At 42.8% G+C, this 19,730-nt stretch overlaps 2 protein-coding genes across 2 annotated transcripts; both read right to left on the reverse strand.

Annotated features, from left to right (window-relative positions):
• Positions 1–6,077: 6,077 nt before the first annotated feature.
• Positions 6,078–13,184, reverse strand: map6b (microtubule-associated protein 6b). The gene is made up of 3 exons (XM_080460187.1): positions 12,180–13,184; positions 10,457–10,670; positions 6,078–7,728 (listed from the first exon to the last, which is right to left on the reverse strand). The coding sequence occupies exons 1-3, from the start codon at positions 12,947–12,949 to the stop codon at positions 7,519–7,521; spliced, it is 1,194 nt and encodes a 397-aa protein (XP_080316313.1). The 5' UTR covers positions 12,950–13,184; the 3' UTR covers positions 6,078–7,518.
• A 478-nt stretch (positions 13,185–13,662) lies between these two features.
• thap12b (THAP domain containing 12b) lies at positions 13,663–18,769 on the reverse strand. The gene is made up of 5 exons (XM_080459851.1): positions 18,445–18,769; positions 16,792–16,912; positions 16,605–16,712; positions 16,487–16,523; positions 13,663–16,405 (listed from the first exon to the last, which is right to left on the reverse strand). Exons 1-5 carry the CDS (start codon positions 18,531–18,533, stop codon positions 14,514–14,516), a joined length of 2,247 nt encoding a protein of 748 aa, XP_080315977.1. The 5' UTR covers positions 18,534–18,769; the 3' UTR covers positions 13,663–14,513.
• Between the last annotated feature and the right edge of the window lie 961 nt (positions 18,770–19,730).

Genomic DNA, 19,730 nt, shown 5'->3' on the forward strand with positions numbered 1-19,730 from the left:
GCAATATCATAATACCAGTACAAACTTGTATACTGTATGTACTTACATTCACCTGCACCAGCCATAATTCCATCTCGACCAGGCCATTCAATAAGTTCAGGTTAAATCAAAAAATAAAGATAAAGATATGTCTAAGAGATTGCTCCTAATTACCACATATGTATCATGTTTTCATCTAAAATTATGTTCATGTATGTTTCCAGAAAGTTCAAAGAAATCCTTTCGTATGCCCTTGGCCCACGCTCTTCCCACAAAGTGTACAGTCATACCTCTCCACGCCTGGAGGAGTCCAAAGCCCAGAACTTTAAACAGTTAGAGCTTTCTAAAAGGTTTTGGGAGTATATCCAAGCAAACATAGTGTGACGATACAGGACTGAAAATGAAACATGATAACTGACAAACGTCTTACGATATTTTTCCAAAATTGGTGGGCCCTATCACATCCCATAGACAATGGAACAAGGTACCTTTCTCCTTGACAATATGATTTTACTGCAAATCCGGAGTATCCAGAGGAAAGGTGGAGGAAACCAATGCAGACATGTGGAGAACACGTAAACTCCACAAAGAAAGGAAAAGCCATGACCTGCAGGCTGTGAGGCTGTGCCTTCACTTTTCACCGCATAAGTTACACAAAACTCTGAAAACATTACTTGGATATTTTTAATTTCACGATGGCATGAAATCATGAAACATCTACACATCCATGAAGACAATATCTTCTTCCACCACATCCCATAATGCATTCATCTGGCGCCATTGGAGAGTCTGGAAGTACAATTAATTCATTGCCTGTTTGAGACAATTGGAGTTTTGTGACATGGTGGTTACAAACCCGTTGCAGAGTGCGTAGTGTTAGACGACAATAAACAGCAAAACTTCATTTTTAGCTGGGGCCACCTTTAAATTCTTTAGTCAGGCACAAACAAAAGTTCTGAAATGTACTAAAGTTTAAAAGTGAAATTCAATGATGAACTGAACACTTCTTATGAGAAGCCGGACGTTGGAGCTGCTATCTTCAGAAAGTTTAGTTGAATGTTTGAGGGATTCGGTGGAGTAACACGGTAACGTTGTTCATCCCTGGCATTTCTGAGAAGAAGTGAAGGTCAATATATCATTTATTTTAGCAAAACAAAGTTTTTGGTGAAAGGATTGGACGGAGGACCCATTGAAAGCTTTGATAATGTAACTATAACAGGTAGTGCTATTGTAAACAATACATACAGAATTCTTTGTACTTTTAAAGTGAAAGCTTCAGACGACCACCTTCCATAAAGTTGTAAAAAGTAGTTAAATCACATCGCTGCTGGTGTTTTTCCTCTTTTCACTGGACTTGATATTTTCTCTTCACTGTTGATATTTGTCTCTGTGTTTTTAACACGTGTGTTTTTAACAGTTGAGTCACGTGTTCACCTGTAGAGATTAAGAGAAATAAAGAGTCAGTGTTGATAATGTAAGGAATTATAACAGCTGGTTTTTGTGGCCAGACATCCTGAAAGTGAGTGAACGTGCCCAGTCATCAGAACAACTCAAGTAAAGTACTGAAGCCTGCAAAATGTACTTAAATAAAGTATCTGTTCTTCTTTACTTCCAACCTCTGAATGAAAGTCAACTTCAAAACCAAACTGACTCAGGAAATAATAAAAATCTCCTCCTTTGACTCTCATTCAACTTTATCATATTTTCTACTCTCACAATCTTTCTTTGTTTGACTGAGAATGTTGAAAGTGTGTCATTTAGAAAATAAACTTATATTGGATTCATAAGCTTTTCTTTTTATGAAAAAAAGACATGATTTACGATGTAAAGTCAATATTTCCATTACAAAAAACTGTAATTTCATTGTGCAATGTTTTCTTTTTGCCTCTAAACAGCTTAATTTATAATTCATGATGAATGAAATAAGTTTAATCCAATAATCATGATCAATACAGTGTTCAAGGATAAAGTCAATATAAAGAGTCAAGCATTGATCCTTCTAGATATTTCTCATGTTAAAGTTTCCATGTGTAGGAAAGCATGAAGATGACGTGGGCTGGGTTTAGAGACCGGCAGTGATATAAATAATTCACATCCTCCAGGATTCATGCATCCCGTCCGACTAAAACACTTTGGAAAGCAGCAGAGGAATTCTGGCCTGACATAAGAGTGTTTTATGTATTTCCACCACGAGAGGTCAGAAGTTACTGACAATCAGTTACTGTCTCACTGCAACCCGCAGCTCCGGAGCCGCATGAGGCTCCTTGAAGAGTTCACCAAATTATACGTAAATAAACATTTGTTTTTATATTATTTTTATTTCATTTACACATCGGAGTCATTTTCAACCAGACTCTTGGCTAAAAAAAGCTATAAAAAATATCCGCAATAACGAAACTGGGATAGAAATTGCTTAGACCACAAGAAATGGGATAAAGCTGCTTTAAAAAATGTAAATTTAACAAAACATTGTCTAAAAGGAATTTTAAAAAAGCTTAAAATGAAAAACAAAAATTACAAAAAGGGCCAAAAAGAGTGAAAACTAAAATTGTCTAAAATTGCAGAAAAAGAAGAGTAAAACTGCAAAAAGCAGGTAGTAAAACTGCTGAAATTACCATTGAGAATTCCTAAATGCAAGATAAGATAGTTTTTGTATATATAAAAAAGCTATATAAGGAACTTTCTAAGCTTTGTTCACCTCATTTGCGACTCCAGTTAAATTAAATTTGGTGTAAAGTCTCTTTTGTTCATAAAGGTTTGCAGATCCCTGGTCTTATCTTTAAAGATGCATCATCACCATGGTACCATGGTACGTAACATTTTGTGAAGTTAGTACAACACAATGTCCAGAAATACTATGCTCTTAACCAGTGACAGTGGATGTTGTGGTGCATATTTAATTTATACTATAGATGCTTTCATGAGTCCCAGAAAAGTCCTGAACATTCACATAGCTGTTTGTCCTGCTGGAAGCTGGAAGTCATTGAACAAAACAAAAAACAGAACAAAAAAACGACACTAGAATAATTGAATAACAGTCTTTCACGGTAAAGTGCAGATTTGAACCCTTCAGCACAACATAAGGTCAGAACATCCCGACCAGACTGGTCCTTTTAGAGAGGGGGCATCGCTGAGACGGCTGCTCTGCTGGAGCTGATCTCTTCTTCAATATTTCATACTTCTCTGCAAACACAAGAGCCCACAACCACTGAATTATTCATGCAGATTTATGTCTGGATGGCTGAATCACAGGAAAAATGACCATGACTATCCAAAAGCAGGGGAAAAAAGCGATCGTGCAGGTTTCTGCTTGACACCGGGTTAGAAAGGTTCCTTTTGTTTTCAGATCAGATTAATATATGTACCTTATACAAACAGAGAGAATAATGGAGGGATGACATCCCATAAACAGGGTTTAAACTGTAACAGAGATGCAGACACGAGACATGGCGGCGTGGCTTTATTGTTTTCCCTGTACAGCAAATAGACATTTAAACTCAAAAGAAGGATACGTGATTAAAATGATTTGAATTGACTCTGTAACTAAATCTTCAGCTTGATGTCTTGACCTTGAGTGGGTTCAAGACGGAGATTTGAATCTAGTTACACCAGAAAATGAAGAAAACAGTTGAGTGCAAGAGACAGCTGGATAAATCTTTATCATATATTTGGCATTATATTAACCCTCACAGGGCAAACACAGACGCAGACAGTCCCACCAGGTGCAGATTAAGAGTCACAGATTAACCTGAAACTCTTGTCTCTGGAGTGTTTGTGGATATTGCCGCACCTTGGCGATAACACACACATGCGCATGGAGACAAAGCAAACTCCTCAGAAATCCCTCCAGGCCAAACCCTGGACTCAAACCAGCAACCTATTCACTATGAGGTGAGCGTTAACCACTACATCACTGTGTGGCCTTTAGTCAAAACAAACGGCTTTAAATTATCTATAAACAACAACTTTGAGTGTAAATATACAAAATAGCACCAAAATCAAATTCAGTATCTTTGTACGAAACCAGTTAAAGTGGAACGTTGCAAAGAAAAATGTGTGATATTTCATCATAATTATACTTTTAACGACAACTCCTTTTGCAAAATGTAGTGGAATATCAAAAATATCATGTCTGTTTCAGTTTTGTTGCAAATAGAAATAAAAAAAAAACCATTTAGAGTAAAGTTTTATTTGTGATTGTCATAATATGCAAGGTCATCCCAGGGGTCGAATTGCTTTGGCGCGCCCTCCTTATTTTTCTTCTGCTTGTCAGAAGAGTGGACTTTAAAAAAAATAAAATTAAAAATGCTGTTGACTTAGTTCAGTTTTAGGAATTGTATGAAGAAACACTCACACCCGACAAAAAAACGAGGCGCTGAGTCAAGGAGCATAATGATGGTTTTAATCAAGAGTTCATTCGGAGCAAAGCTGAGAGTACAAGCACAACATCACAACAGATCTGCAGCCGCGTGACGGTCGCCACGCCGCCACTCCGCCCCGGCACAGTCCACACCACACAGCATATATGACGAGAGATTATAGCACCAGGGTGTCGGAGCGCTCCGCAGCACTTCTTGGTGGTCGAGTTCAGACTCGACGCTCGAGCAGGCAGCAGGTCAGAGGTCAAACACGTGGTAAAACACACACACACACACACACACACACACACACACACACACACACACACACACACACACACGCACACGCACACGCACACGCACACGCACACGCACACGCACACGCACACACACACACACACTGAGGAAGCCGAACGTGGAAGCAGGAAGCAGACGGACGGCGACCCTCGGGCTCGGAGGGCCTCGGGGGTTTGGATGGCCGGGGCGTTAAAGCACCTCATGTTACAAACACGTGTGATCAAACAGCAGCATTTTTAAAGTCCTGGCCCGTTTCTTTGTCCGTCAACACCTGGAGAGATCAGCACATTCATTGGGGAAAGTATTGAGTATATATGAAGGGTTTTGCTCTCTCTCTCTCTCTCTCTCTCTCTCTCTCTCTCTCTCTCTCTCTCTCTCTCTCTCTCTTTGTCTCATGTTTAAATCTATTCAGCACAGCTACAGCGCCCCAGCTCAGAGGAGAGGGCGGAGTACAACACCACAAAATACTGAGTCACTAGAAAACTGCAGCATTTAGACTAAATTAAAGGACTGGATGGTGATTTACTGTGGGTGAAATCAATACTGCTGGTGTGTTTATCTTACATCTGTGTTGATCTGACTTACTGTGTGTATACCTTTGTGGAGTGATCAGAACCTATTCTACACATGCATTACATTGTCTTCCCCTCCTAACCCCGCACGTTCATCTGTTCTGGCTCAATTTACAAGCTATAGACTGTGACTGTGGCTCATCTTCTGCTAAAATGTTTGCTACTTGAACAAATAAAAGGGCGTCTTGCATGCAAGCAGTAGCAATTATATTACAGTTAATTTGGTTTCTTAGCAACCAAACTGATGAAACCAGATATCACCCAGAACAATGAAATGGAAACCAGGACCGTACAGCCGAGGCACTGTACTCATAGGAAATACAAGCGTAAACGCTTTTTTGCACTCTTGGTCTCAGCGGTAACACATCTCCTTAGCATTTATTTTCTTTTTACAATCATTTTAATAAATGTCATCTGTCCAGCCGAAAGGAGAAGAAGAAAAAAACGCCCTCTCATACACATACTGCATGAGTACCGACGGCTCCTTTTAAGGTTCGATGACAACTCATATAAACAATGTGCAAATTAAGTGAGCAGCAGTATAAAGCAGTTTCTGTGCACGAGAAATACAAGAAATCATCTACACACTCGCACACACACACACGCACACACACGCACGCACGCACGCACACACGCACGCACGTAAAGTTTACAGCAGGGGTTTTCAAAGTGGGCCTCTCCTGGAGGAAAAGCATCAGAGAAGCTGGAGAGGATGAAGGTGTAGAATGAGCAGAGAAACAACTGCAGCCATCGAGGAGGGTGGTTGTTAAACTTCTTTCAGCGTCAACCCGCTGACAAAGTTTTATTTTTATGTTATTCAGCCAGAATCACAAGACAAGGTCGTAAATGTAATTTTTTTAAATTTGTTGTTAGTTGTCTGAGGCTATTATTTTAAGAGAGTGTGTAATAACGGAATCATTTCAGCCATTCTGAATCTGATAAAGCCGATAATAATTTGCAAATAATTTCTAATAATAGGAGGAAATGACTATAACAGCTAACCTATCCAATACACCTGCTTTTCAAAAGCAAACTCCACAAAACCTGCAACAAATGGCTTTTAAATTCAGGGAATCGAGCCCCATTATTATGATTAGAAATGATTTTGTGAACTGCTCCTTCAATCATAATAACTTATTAGATTATAATAATCGATCAAATATCATATTACACTATTGGCAAGTTATTTTTTATTATTGGTTTTGAACCATTTCCATTTTAAAAATGATTATATTTCTTGTATGCCTCACAGGTACCACTAGAGGGAGCTCATCTCCAACACATCAGCTGATGCTAAAAGAGTTTCCTTATATAAACTGGTAAAAATGGGGCAGCTTAGGCCATCTCCAGTGTTTAATGTTTTAATTAAAAGCATTAATTTAAAGCATGTTTTAATGTTGTTTCTACAGCACCTTGCAGCTTCCGGACGGTTTCATTGACTCCTGCATTCAGCTCTGCTACAGTGTCCCTGTGAATGAAAGGAGGTGTAATGTTTTAACCTCACACAGAAACACAAGAATCACTGTCGTTGTGATAAATCTGATGGCTACAACCCAGTTTTCTGAGAAAATGATGTAAATTAGAAATGCGGAGGCCGGAGGCAACTGGAAATCAACATAATTTTAAATGTGTGTGACTGAACGCATTGATTTCTACTGTTATAGTAAGACGAGACAGTGAGCAGACATTTTGGATGGCCGTGGACTGATGCTTCACTGTGTGTTATTTCAAAAGGAGCTCGCTCAAATGTTTCTTGGTGGAAGTTAAAGGTCGTGATGAAAAAAAAGAGACTTTTAGTGCTAAAAATGCCCCCAAAAAATATCGTATCGCTTGGCTTTACACATTGCAAAGTGGATCAACTCAACATTGATGAGAGTTAAATTCTGACTGCGTCTACAGATGTGTGTTTCTCGATGACTGCGTCTAGAAGGTGAAAGTTAATCTGAGTCTTGACAGGAGAGGAAGTATTGAAGGCTTTGGAATGGGGGATCATACAACTGATGGGATGAATGGGTGGAGGAGGCTGGGGAGAGAGAGGGTTTAATAGGAGTGAGGATCACGTCCTCTGAGGAGAAGCTCGTCGCTCTACACTTTGAAAACTTCTGCTTTACAGTGAAATTTTTTGCATTACTCTAAAAGCTCGACATCCGTGCCTGTTCAGAGGTGAATAATAGACGACACGACGGCAAAAACAACAGGCCAGGAAGAAAAGAAAACGAACAAACAAAAAAAAAAAACCCAGAAAGAAACAGATTCCCCCAATTCACCACGTGGCCTTCAATTGCACAGAAAGGTAGAGTGACGAACTGCTTTTACTGTTTCGCTTCAGCCAGTCTATTGCTGATCTCCTTGTTCTTCTTTGTGACGGCGCCGTCTGGTTTAGGTTCTGAGGAAGAGGAGGAGGGTTTCTTCTTGGCTGTCTGGGAGCTGGAGATCTGCTTCTCTTTCGCTTTCTTCACCATCTTTCCTGTTGTCGTTGTCGGGGCCTTTTTTGGTTTGATGCGTGACACTGGTTTATCCACCTGAAGCGACAGACAGGTGGAAATGATGAGATTCAAGCAGCTGTAAACGAGAATTCCTTTCTTGCTGAGAGGATGACAAGTTCATTGGAACACTGTGCTGTCTGAACAGTAAATACAGAGCTGCAGCTTTAATAGGGATTTTTATTTTGCCCAATTCTTTGCATGAAACCAAGAAAAAAATTGTTTCAAGTCAAGAAATTCCACAAAAAAATACACAAGACAATCATCTCAATAAACTCTTAGCAAGAAAGCAAATGTATAGTCAGAATATTTCAATTCAATTAAATCTCTCATTAAAGGTACAGTATGTGAAATTGAAGTAATGCCACATTTGTGCATTTGGTGGCAGCAGTGAGTCACTGTAACAGCTTGTTTTCAGTCTTTTTTTAATGACATACTGCAACTTTAACTCATATTTAAGATGCCAAAGTACTAATTCAGCATGCAGAACTTACCTTTTTACAATCTTAAAATAATAACAGGCAAACGACACCGTCTGTTACAGGTATGATGTGGTTAGTGTGATGAGCATAAAAGACAAAGACAAACAAACAAACAAAAACAGCACATACTGTATTTGTGCTTCTCCTGAAAGACAGTGGTTCGTGCAGTTTCCTGATTGGAGTCATTCTATTCGTACAAAGTGTGTATTAGTATATGATGTTAGTTTAATGATCGTGGCTGAAGGGAAATCGCTGGTTCACAATGTGTGTGTGTGTGTGTGTGTGTGTGTGTGTGTGTGTGTGTGTGTGTGTGTGTGTGTGTGTGTGTGTGTGTGTGTGTGTGTGTGTGTGTGTGTGTGTGTGTGTGTGTGTGTGTGTGTGTGTGCAGAGATGAAGCGAGGCTGTCGTCTCCCCTCTGCTGTGGACAAGCTCCCACAGCAGAAACATGGAAAAGCGTCTGAGCTCTACAGGCGACTTTGTACGCAGCAACAAAGTTGCAAAGCATGCTCAACTTTTGCTCAACAAATAAACCTTATTAATCTATAACCGATCAGCCGTAACAATATGGATCAAATCCTTGTTTTTCCTGCTGAAACAGCCCTGATCCACTGAGTCTGACTCCTTTAGACCCCTGAGGTGTACAGTGGCATCTGGCGTCAACATGTTTGCAGCAGATCCTTTAAGTCCTGTGATTTGTGGGAAATCGTGAGCATCATTGACGTCCTGGATCACAGTTTCTCCTTTCTGGTGACCCACACAATATATCAAATGATCGCATTGTTATGGCTGATTGGTGTGTGTGTATATATATATATATATATATATGTACTGTATATATACACTGTGAGAGATAGAAGATGTCTGTGAAAGGCTGTTCCTGACATTACAAAGAAAGGGCTCCATTTCTGTGGTTGTGCAAACTGTAGGTAATTGCTTCACACAGTTTTCTTGCCACAATACAGAGATAATATGTTACTGATGAAAAGAAGCACTAGAAGTCCTACAAGCACTTCTTTTTTTAAACATTATAATCTATATTAGGTGCAGCATATTCAGGGGTTATTCTTATGATGTCGCTGACCTTGAAAGATAATAGTACCTCCAACAGCTAAAAGTAAAGCATCATATGTAAAAGGGATTGTAAATGTTAATATCAACATTTCCTGCATTGTTTTCACTTTTACTGACACACAGGCTTCTGTGGGGCCTCGCCTTCTTCAGCCTCAGTCACATGGAGCCTTAAATGTCTTGTTTCCCTACATTGATGCTGTTAATTCAATTATTACATCTGAAATATCATCAAAACATATCTGCTCTGTGATCTTTCATCATTCACTGAGCCATCTTCTTGCAGGAGCCCATAATCGGCTGTTTAAGCCACTGAGCAGAAGTAACAGAGGTGTGTTTGGTGCTGATGTGGGCAAACCGTGAGCGAGTGGCTCGCTGTTCTGGGAGGACTGCATCTGCCTCCGTGGGGGGGTGAGAAATGTGTCTGCGGCCCACTCCGGCCGAGATGCATCCCCTGTGTGTGGATGTGTGTGTGCGTGTGTGTGTGTGTGTGTGTGTGTGTGTGTGTGTGTGTGTGTGTGTGTGTGTGTGTGTGTGTGTGTGTGTGTGTGCAGTGTGCAGTGTGCAGTGTGCAGTGTGCAGTGTGCAGCGTTTGCGTCTGATCGGTCTGAGGTCAGCCTCCATGCCTTCTAGAAGAAACAGGACACACACACCTGACTACAGCAGATTAAGAACTGGACTGCTCTCAGTCTCTGAGAAGTCCTACGAGAACGAGAGAGGGAGCGGCTCCGTGAACACAAACCACTGCAGACACGTTATGCACCAGTTATTATCAGTTATTTTGTCTGTCCATCACATGCACTATACAAATAGAATTGAAGATTATCCTCAAAGGCCTGGATTTAGGCTGGGACCAGCTTGCAGTTTGCTGAAACATTACATCGATACTTATCAATGATTGATTCAACATTTCCTCTGTTCTTATCCACAGATTTGCTGAATTTTAGTGGTAAATTGAACAATAATAACAAAGACATACACATTCAGACGTCAGAAGATAATGTGAAGGTTTTCAGCGCGTCACAACTTGATCGCTGTTTGTGGTTTCTCCACACAGAATGAGAATGGTGGGGGGGTCACAGATGGTGTGTGTGTGTGTGTGTGTGTGTGTGTGTGTGTGTGTGTGTGTGTGTGTGTGTGTGTGTGTGTGTGTGTGTGTGTGTGTGTGTGTGTGTGTGTGTGTGTGTGTGTGTGTGTGTGTCCAGCCCAACCCTCACCTTGGTGGGCTCTTTGCCCGGCTCACTGTACAGGCTGCGTATCCTCCGGCGCTCCTGTAGCTTGTTGTCGGTCGGGTGAGCCTTCACCTGCTCCCCCTTGAATGTGGCGCTGTAGCTGGTTTCCAGGCTGGTCTCCTCTGTGGGGGGTTTATACTGAGATGGAGCTTTAATGGGCTTCACTGGTTTCACATCCTTATATGCCTTGAACTCAGTCCTGAAGAAGGAAAAAATTATAATAGAAGTTCTCACTTTAGAAAAGCTGCAAGCAGAGACCGATTGATGGAAATCCTGCTAACTTCATCTGTTGATCAGTTCTGTACAAGTGTTGTATTATTTAACTGTTTAACAATCAAGCCATTCATGTTCTCCATACTCTCTTGTCGCTTGTTTCAGGGAGTTTCGTGTCATTAATACTCAGTCAATCGACTTAAAAAAAAGATAATGTACATGTTTGAGGAGATTCACATGATTTAAAAAGACATAAACTCATCACTTTGAGCAGCTTTCTGAATATGTTGTCCACCTCACATGTTAATGATTAATTGAAGGTTCATACACTGACAGCAGGAGATTACTATTGTATTGTTTGTGTTGATTATAGCCCAGTTCTACTTTATGTGCATCACTCCGTTATTGATTTATTGCTGTGAACACTTGATTCTTATCACAGAGATCATTTTCACCCATCCATCTCTAAACCCTGGAGAACTGGTCAGTTCAGCATCTCTGTCAAAATCTGATCTTCACTTTTATTTCCTGAGCTCTGTGAGACCTGAGAAGGCAGCAGGAACATTTTGTTTAAAGCTCACTTGATTAAAGCTTATGTGTCCCTGTATTTCTGAGTTCTTGATGTAAATTGACTTTTCTTAAAGTATATTAGTGTTTAAAACTGTTTTTTCTTTAGAGTTTTACCACCAGTTTTATAATTTTGCAAATTCCAGATTTTCATACAGCAATTCGTAAAGATGGATAAATATAAAGGATATTATTTCTTTGTAAATCAGCCAATATTAAACACTCATTGGCTCTTCTACACGTACCTTTCTCATCTTAATGTTTGATTTTAGTTCAATTAGTGCTTCAAATCTTAATGTATTTCTTGTTTTTTTGTCTGCATTTATTTTGAGTACATTTTTATGAAATCCTTTGTTTTTGCTTCCATTGCCTGAAAAGCCCACAGTGACTCAGCTTCAATGACCTGCACATGATCTGCTTCTCTGAAACTGAATACTTGTTGAATCCAGCTCGACTTTCGTTAACTTGATTCTGTCAAAACTGAATCAAAACGTAGTTTATCCATCCCGGCTTCAATTTATGTGCATCACCAACTTAAATCTGAAGGAAGCGTGTGCAAAAGAAACCACGTTAAGACGCACGTGATTCCATCTGGAGCCTTTTTACTGGCTCTGCTCCATTCAAGGGCCACAGCATTGATTGTGTAGTACTCCCTGGAAGAGAAGGGAAATCAATAGTGCAACCTTTATCTGTGGCTGTATCAGCTGTCCCTCACTGGAGATTGTAACAGGAGACCCAGAAATATCAAATATCTCCTGCTGATCTTTACATTATGCCTCATCACCAGGAAGCCGGTGTGGCTCAGTAAAGAGCTAAGGTGTGCGTAAAGATGTGGTGCTACGCTATAAAAAGCAAAATGATCAACTTTTATCTTACTTGGGAATAAGTTTAAGGAGAATATGTGAAGGAGTCAGAGTGCTATACTTACCTGTAGCTGCTGGAAGTGGACATGACCTCCTTGATGTGCCTGTTGAGTGCGTCTGCAGCCGCTCTGCTCTTCTTCTGCTCTGCGCTCAGGTCCGCGGGCATCTGTCCCTCCGTCTTCTCGCCCGTTTTCCTCTCGGAGGACTTTTCCCTCTTCGCGCTCCTCTTCAGGGTGTCCTTCGACTCTTTCTCCTGCATCTTCTCCTCGATCTCGCTCTTCTCCACTCCGCTGTCGGCCTCGGCGGCCGCCTGCTCCGGCTTTCCGCCCGCTGCGCTGCGCTCCGGCCCTGGAGCAGCAGCGGTGGTCGTAGTGGAAGCGGAGGTGGCGGTGGGGGGGCTGGGTTTGGGGATCCATGGGTGGTCGTGCTTCCTCGGTATAGGCCAGGCCTTGTAGTCCTTCTGGTACTGGGTCTCGGTGATGAAGGGGGCCGGCGGAGGCTGGTACTGGTTCCGGGGCTTGCAGCTGGGCTCGGGACGCACTCTCCACGCCTTGAAGTCTTGGCGCATGACGGACGCAGAAGAGCCATCTTTGCCCGCTGCGGCACCCGACGCGGGCGGTGCCTTCCCTGCCTCCTGCACGCCGGGATGGGGCTGTGTTTCTATGGCAATGGCACCGGCCCGCTTGGCTCTTGGCTGCGGGTGATGGGGCAGGTGCTGCACGTCGGCAACGTCGGAGTATTTGGTGAAAACCAAAGGCACCGCGATGTCTCCTTTATCCAGCTCCGTCCAGAAGCGGTTGATGCAGCATGCACGCGTAATGCACGGCCATGCCATAGTGTCCAGTTATAGAGGCTGCTCAGAGAAAAAGAGGATGCACAGAGGAAGAAAATCTGCACACACACAAAAAATGTGCAAATAAACGTCCTACTCACTTGAACCCTTACAGATTTTGTCCAGTCAGGGTTTTTTATCCTCGTTATGTAATTCTGTAGATCTAATCTTTTTCCACAGGCTGCAGGGAGAGAATCAGCCAACACGCCTCCTCCTCCTTCTCCTCCTCCTGCAGTAGGGTGTCTGCTCTTATTGAAGTTTAAGACTTTGTTGCTCGCTGTGGAGCGCACATTGCTGTCTGGTTGCGCATCAAAGCGACCCCACCCACATTTCGGTGTGATGCCTGGAGACGCCCGGGGTCTGCACTGTGAACTATCACCTGTGCTCGTCACCGTCTGGCCACAGCAGAGGGAGGAGACATGTTTAACCCCACTGCTGCCATGCCGGAAACTTCAAACTGCAGCCCATTGTTCCATTTTGTGACGATGGCTGAGAACGCAGCAGAACATCAGAAGACGTAGAGCAACACTTACTGATATTTCGATGTCGTTACGCGCGAACGCATGGATGAAATCATCCATCTCCTGTGCATGAAGGCGTACATTTACAAAGAACACGTTGAGACAAATATATTCTAATAAAATCAAACGGAAATGTACAAATTGAATGAATGAGAGCCACACCAATCCCATAGAACAAACACTGCAACATCCGGTTGTATCAAAAACAGTTTATTCCAAACCAGAATGACATCATTGTTGCACTCAACATTCACTTCACTTTCTCCTTCGACTGTCACGCAACCATGTGCATCTCAATTATTTAGACAAAAAGGCTGTTTGAATCCAGGGACACTTGAGTTATGGCTGGAGCTGCTCCCTCCTGTGCCCGTCCTGCAGCAGTCAGCAGATTCAGCGTCGGTCTGCCTCCATCATGTGGTTGGAGTTAAAAGCACACATCGAATCAAAAGACAACGTGAGCAGCGAGCTAACAGCTGCTAAAAAAGAAAGTCACAAATGTGAAGAAACGTTCAAATAAAATAAAGGAATCTGACCTACAAATTACTTTCCAAGACAAACAGAACAAGTTTTGTGTCTCATGAAGTCGATGCTCAGTTTTGTTATTTAATCTTTACAGGGTATGAAAAAAAAAATCTATTATTTATTTACAATGTAAAATAAGCTGGATGTGTTTAAATTAAGGCAGTCTCAACACCAGACAACAATCCTTCAACAGAGCAATGGAAGAAAATAGAATGAGCAAATTGATAGGAGTACTTTTTCACATTTTGAGTCGTTTAGTCTGATGTTTTTATTGTGTGTCAGGAAGTGTTGAAGTCTCTGGTTTCTTCTTGTTCCTTCTCATCCCAGGTCCAGATGTCCATCTGAACCTCAGGGACGATATGATGCTGCTGTTGGACTGTTTCTATCGATACTTAAATACAGTAGATACAAAGATAAACGTGGTTCAATCTCTCCATGAAAAGCTAATCCAATTGATTTCCTGTTCACCTGGGACACACACACGCACGCACGCACGCACACACAACTGTGGCTCATCAATGGAATCACTTGGCTGCACCATCTTCCTCTTGTGCCTCGTCACCCTCGCCGTCGGCATCGGGATCGTCCTCGGTGTAAAGTCTGCAGTATTTGTCCACCATGACGTCCAGGTCGTGTTTGACGTGGGTGTTGACGTTCAGCATGGCCAGACTTTTGTTCCACTGCTTGGCGGGCACGCCGCCGAGGTACGCCTGCAGGCGCTCGCTCGCCGTGTTTCCGTCCTCCAGCTTCAGCACCGGCAGCGTGGACAGCACCTTGAGGAAAGAGTTGACGTTGGGGAAGTACTTGACGTCGGGGAGCTGCAGGGTTTCGTGGATGGTGGTGGGCAGACGCACCTCTTTGCCCCGGTGCTTCCACTTGATCCTCCAGCAGTGCAGCTCGGCGGGCAGAGTGTCGGGGTTGGGCAGGTCGCTCCGGTAGACGTCAGCATAGTTCTCCTCCGTCGTGTTGAACTTCATCTGGCCCATGATGGCCGGAACCAGCGACAGGCACTTCAGGGCTTTGATGTTGGTGTCGGAGAACATGTCCTCCACCTCCTGCATGATGCCGTGGATCACCGGCATGGTCACGTACTCCTTGAAGTACGGCTCCGCTTGGATCTCGCCCAGGTCGGCTGCGCGCTGCTTGCGGAGGAACAGCCTCGGCATCTTCACGGGAATCTCCATCGCGGAGGCCACACTCACTGCCTCCTCGTACCAGAACTCGTGGTACACATCGATGTTGTCGTTGACCTCGTTCAGCGAGTGCAGCACGGCCGTCAGGCTGTTGGCGGCGAAGAACACATCAAGGGTTTCGCCCTGGAGATTCCTCCCGAAGGCTCGAGTGAACGTCAGAACGTTCTTCAGGATGACAACGGTGACGATGAACTCAAAGTCTGCAAGAATTTCTGCCAGCGAATACGCATCCGCTGCAACAGAAGGTGGGAACTTGCCCTTGGGGTTGTCGCAAACGGCGTCCAGGCACAGCAGCAGGGGGGGCAACATGTCGACAAACACATCGAAGACGTTGTGCTGCTGCGTCCACTCGCAGCCGGCGGCTTCTTTTAGGGCAGCCGCTTTCTCTTCGTTCTTCTGGTAATGAGTCGCAACGGAGTTCTCAAGCTCAACTTGTGTCGACGGTGTTCGGAAGAACGCACCGATCCTCCACAGGGTCTCCGTGACGACCTGGACATTGGGGAAAGGCAGGCTGCCGGCCAGGTGGATGTTCAACGCCATGTGGGAACAAGGCACGTGCACGGCCAGGGGATACTTCTCCATCAGCAACACCGCCACGGCCTTCAGCTTGATGGTGGAGGTGCCGGTGGCCTTGTGGGCCTGACCGCGGCAATCCTCCATGCTGAGCCCCCAACGGTCGGTCAGCTGAGCCTCCAGCCTCTCCACTAGCGCCGGCTCGTCACCGTCAAACAACACGAAGTCCAGAAACTCCTCCCGCAGGACATTCTGCTGATTCACGTAGCGCAGGAACAGAGGCAGAAGCTTCTCGTCGGTGATCTCCACTAGGTCTCCCGTCACCAGAGAGAAGAAGCGGCTCTCGCGCACCTCCATGAGCATCTCCTCTCTCACCGTGTTCTCGCAGACGTCCAGCAGCTGACTCTGCTGGGCCGCGGAGAGGTACTCGCTGTTCACTGCCATCGCCTCAAACCGCTTCCTCAGGGCTTCGTCTCCGGCATTCATGCGATAATCGAGGAGGGCCTGGAAGTTGTTGGACTTCACTTCAGCTTCGGTCACTAACGGGATACTTTGTTTTCCCAACATGACCACAACCTCAAACAAGGATCTGAGGTATTCCCGGTATTCCTTCTCCTCGGTGGAGAGTTGAGGTTCGTCCTCGTTGGTGCTCGCGCTCTCCTCAACTGCGGCGTCCTGCTTGGAAGCAAGCTGATTGATAGACGACGCCACTGAAAGGAGAAGTGAAAGGAACTGAGATCAAGTAGCAAACAAACTCAATGAGATGTTTAACTTTCTCCTTGATGACTTACATCTCCTTTCTTTAATCTTTTGTATGTCCTCTTCAGTCTGAGAATAAGAACTCCAGTTAACTTCGAAAAGCATTTATTCAGTCAGTCAAGATTGAACTGAAATGAACATTTTCCTTACAAGTTCTTTGATCTGCTTCCGGTGTCTGGTGTGAGGATTTTTGAGATGACTTGTTAAATCAAATATAGTTGGAATAGCCGTGTCCTTCAACACCGTCCTGTAGGGGCTCTGGAGAGGAAGAAACCCACTTTAGACACACTGGCAAAATGCAGAGAGAACTCCAGGAATAGAATTGAGTGTTACTCACGGTTCTGCAGACCATGGCAGGGTCGAAGTGTTTGGCACATAGCCTGTAGTGTTTGTTCAACTGGTCGGATGTTTTGGCCTCCAGATCCGCCCGGCGACAGTTTTCTACCCAGATCTTGCATCTGGAAAGACGGTATGAACCTCAGCTGCATTTTACATCTAACAAACCTTATTTTTGCTGAAATAATATGGTTAGTATTTGTCACTATAGATCACGAGACAGTTAAAAACCAATATAAATGTGTGATTAATTCAATCGGTGGAATAAAAAACAGTATTGAAAAGACGATGAGAGAATACAGTATTAGATTTAAGAGAAAAAATATAAAGTATTTAGTCACAATTTGTCAGGAAAATTGTTTATAAAAACCATATCGAGGACATGGTGTCAAGATTGCCATTGAATAATGAGCTCAGTGAATAGTTACATAACTAGTTAGTATAAAACAGGTAGACAACATCCAACACAACGCCATCGTTAGAACAGTGACTTTTTTTTCCATTAAAAAAATAAACTGACATCAACTTTAACCCCACATTAAATACAAAATACTTTTCTGCTTCAGTCTAATTTGATTTTGTTCTGTAGATGTTGCCGTTTACTCATGTTCTTGAAATGTGAATGTTTCAGATGTTATGCATGTTGTTTGAGTGACTAATAATAATATCTCTTTTGAAAATTTACTCTGTGACTTTGAGTATTTTGATTAACTATATTAGTTCGTTTTTTTAATCTCCTGGTGCAATATGTTTTAAATGAGTTACAACTAGCAGTGCTTTGAAACACTCTGCATATGAGATGTTTGGATGTGGCCTTTCCATATCAACACAAAACCCAGATATTGTTGTATTTTGTGTCGAGCTGCATCTGGTCAGAATCTGGTAATAATTCCTCTCTGAGATTCACAAACTATTTCTGTCCTTTGACAAAATATAACTGTTATAGAAGTGAGATACACAATCCTTAATATTCCACACGGCTAGTTTGTGGGAAAAAGCATAAACTATATTTAACAATATGTTCTGGTTTCAAACATATTTTCTTATGCAAACCTTTCATGATAAATTGTTGTTGTCTTGAGAGGTTAGTTGGGACAAAACAGGACATTAGGTCAACTTACACACTGCTGACACTCACTTCTTTTAAATCAGGCCTAAAAACACTAATATTTGATCAGGCTTCACATTAAACAACCGATCTTATTCATTGTATTATCTTTATAAACTGTTTACTTTGTTTATTACCCTTTGATGCTGTTCTTAATCGCCTTGTTTTAATGGATTTCCTTAGGAAGCATTGTCAGTTGCCTTGAGTCTGATTGGTTCTGTAGGAACTAAATAGCCTGGTTTATATTAGAAAGAAAGGAAAAAGTCTGCAGATTTCTGGTAAAGTTCAACCCTACTTGCAACGATTTGAGTAAAAAAAAATTATAAACACGTTTCTACTGTTTGGGGTGAAGTTATATTGGGAGTTTAATTCAAGTTTTCAACCAATTTAAGACATAATTCACCAGGACCTCCCACATGACCAGAGACACGATTCCACACGCATGTTTGTGCAACTTTTACGAGACATTTCAAGAGTGTTCGCGACAGTTACGTGGATAGTTCCACACCGACAGAGGGGAGGCGAAGTTATAGGAGCAGATTTTACCTCTCAGGGTCCCGGGGAAACCGAAAGAAAGCCAAATCCGACTGGGTGCTCTTCCGTGTACAGTTCGGGGCCGCGCAAAAATTCGGCATGGTTCGAGCTAAGCTGTTAGCTTAGGCTAACTTAGCACGTCAACGTCATCCACCAACTTAAAGGGTCACTGTTAATAGCGCGAGTCGATGTTTTTTATCTGTGCTGAAGGTCTTAATGGGACTCAAAAGGCAACGTTTCTCGTATAAAAAATTAAGAGCAAATAAACATTTTGAGGCAACCTCGATGCAACCACAACGGTTGAATTTATGTCAGATCGTCCCGCCCACCTGGCTGTGATTGGATGATCAAGGAGTCTGGACGGAAACTATTGGATAAGCTGTAGACCAATGAGAGGATAGATACAACATTTTTCTTCTGTATTCTGGAATGCTGTGACAGCAGCGCGGCAGGATGCAGTGCTGCCCTCCACCGGTTTATAAAAAGAAACCCTGCCACACAGAAGCTAGCTGGCTCCCGGCGTATTTCAATCAATTTTATGAACAAATATTTATTAAACTAGTTTTATAGCGCGCTGCCGTGCTTTAAAACACTTTGATATTTACTGTAAATTGATGTTCTGCTATCTATAGAGAATGTATCGAGCAGAAAACAGCAGCTACGAGTTGTCACCATCTGCTTCTCCTTGTCCCCTCCAAGTGGGCTTTAGCCACTTATTTTTCAATACGAATAGCAAGGTAGGTTTCCGACAAGGTAACTCTTAAGTACGACTTCACATACGAGGCTTATGGAGAAAACGATCAGAAAGATGACGCATCAGTTTATTAGTTCATAATCGTCTCTGTGAAGCTGTCTGCTTACCGGCTCGTTGGTCTAGGGGTATGATTCTCGCTTAGGGTGCGAGAGGTCCCGGGTTCAAATCCCGGACGAGCCCTCTAATTTTGTTTTTTATTTATTTTTTAATTTCGTCAACAAATACTGTGTTTTATTTTGTCTTAAATACAGACTCAAGAACTATTGGTGCTGTGCCGGTCAAGACGAATTATTTCGGCAGTAAGGCAGTCTCCTTCTATTACCAAATAAGAGGTATTTGTTTATCGAAGCTGTTTTTTTTTCTTACAAATATAATATGCTGGTATTTTATTGACTCTCAACACTGATTCTAGGTTTGTAAAATCAATGTATTCTATATATCAAAATGTTTGAAAGGGCTCGTCCGGGATTTGAACCCGGGACCTCTCGCACCCGAAGCGAGAATCATACCCCTAGACCAACGAGCCGAGATGAGGTAAGGCGGT

Source organism: Lipophrys pholis, assembly GCF_963383615.2.
Source record: "Lipophrys pholis genome assembly, chromosome: 3".
Classification (NCBI taxonomy): domain Eukaryota; kingdom Metazoa; phylum Chordata; class Actinopteri; order Blenniiformes; family Blenniidae; genus Lipophrys; species Lipophrys pholis.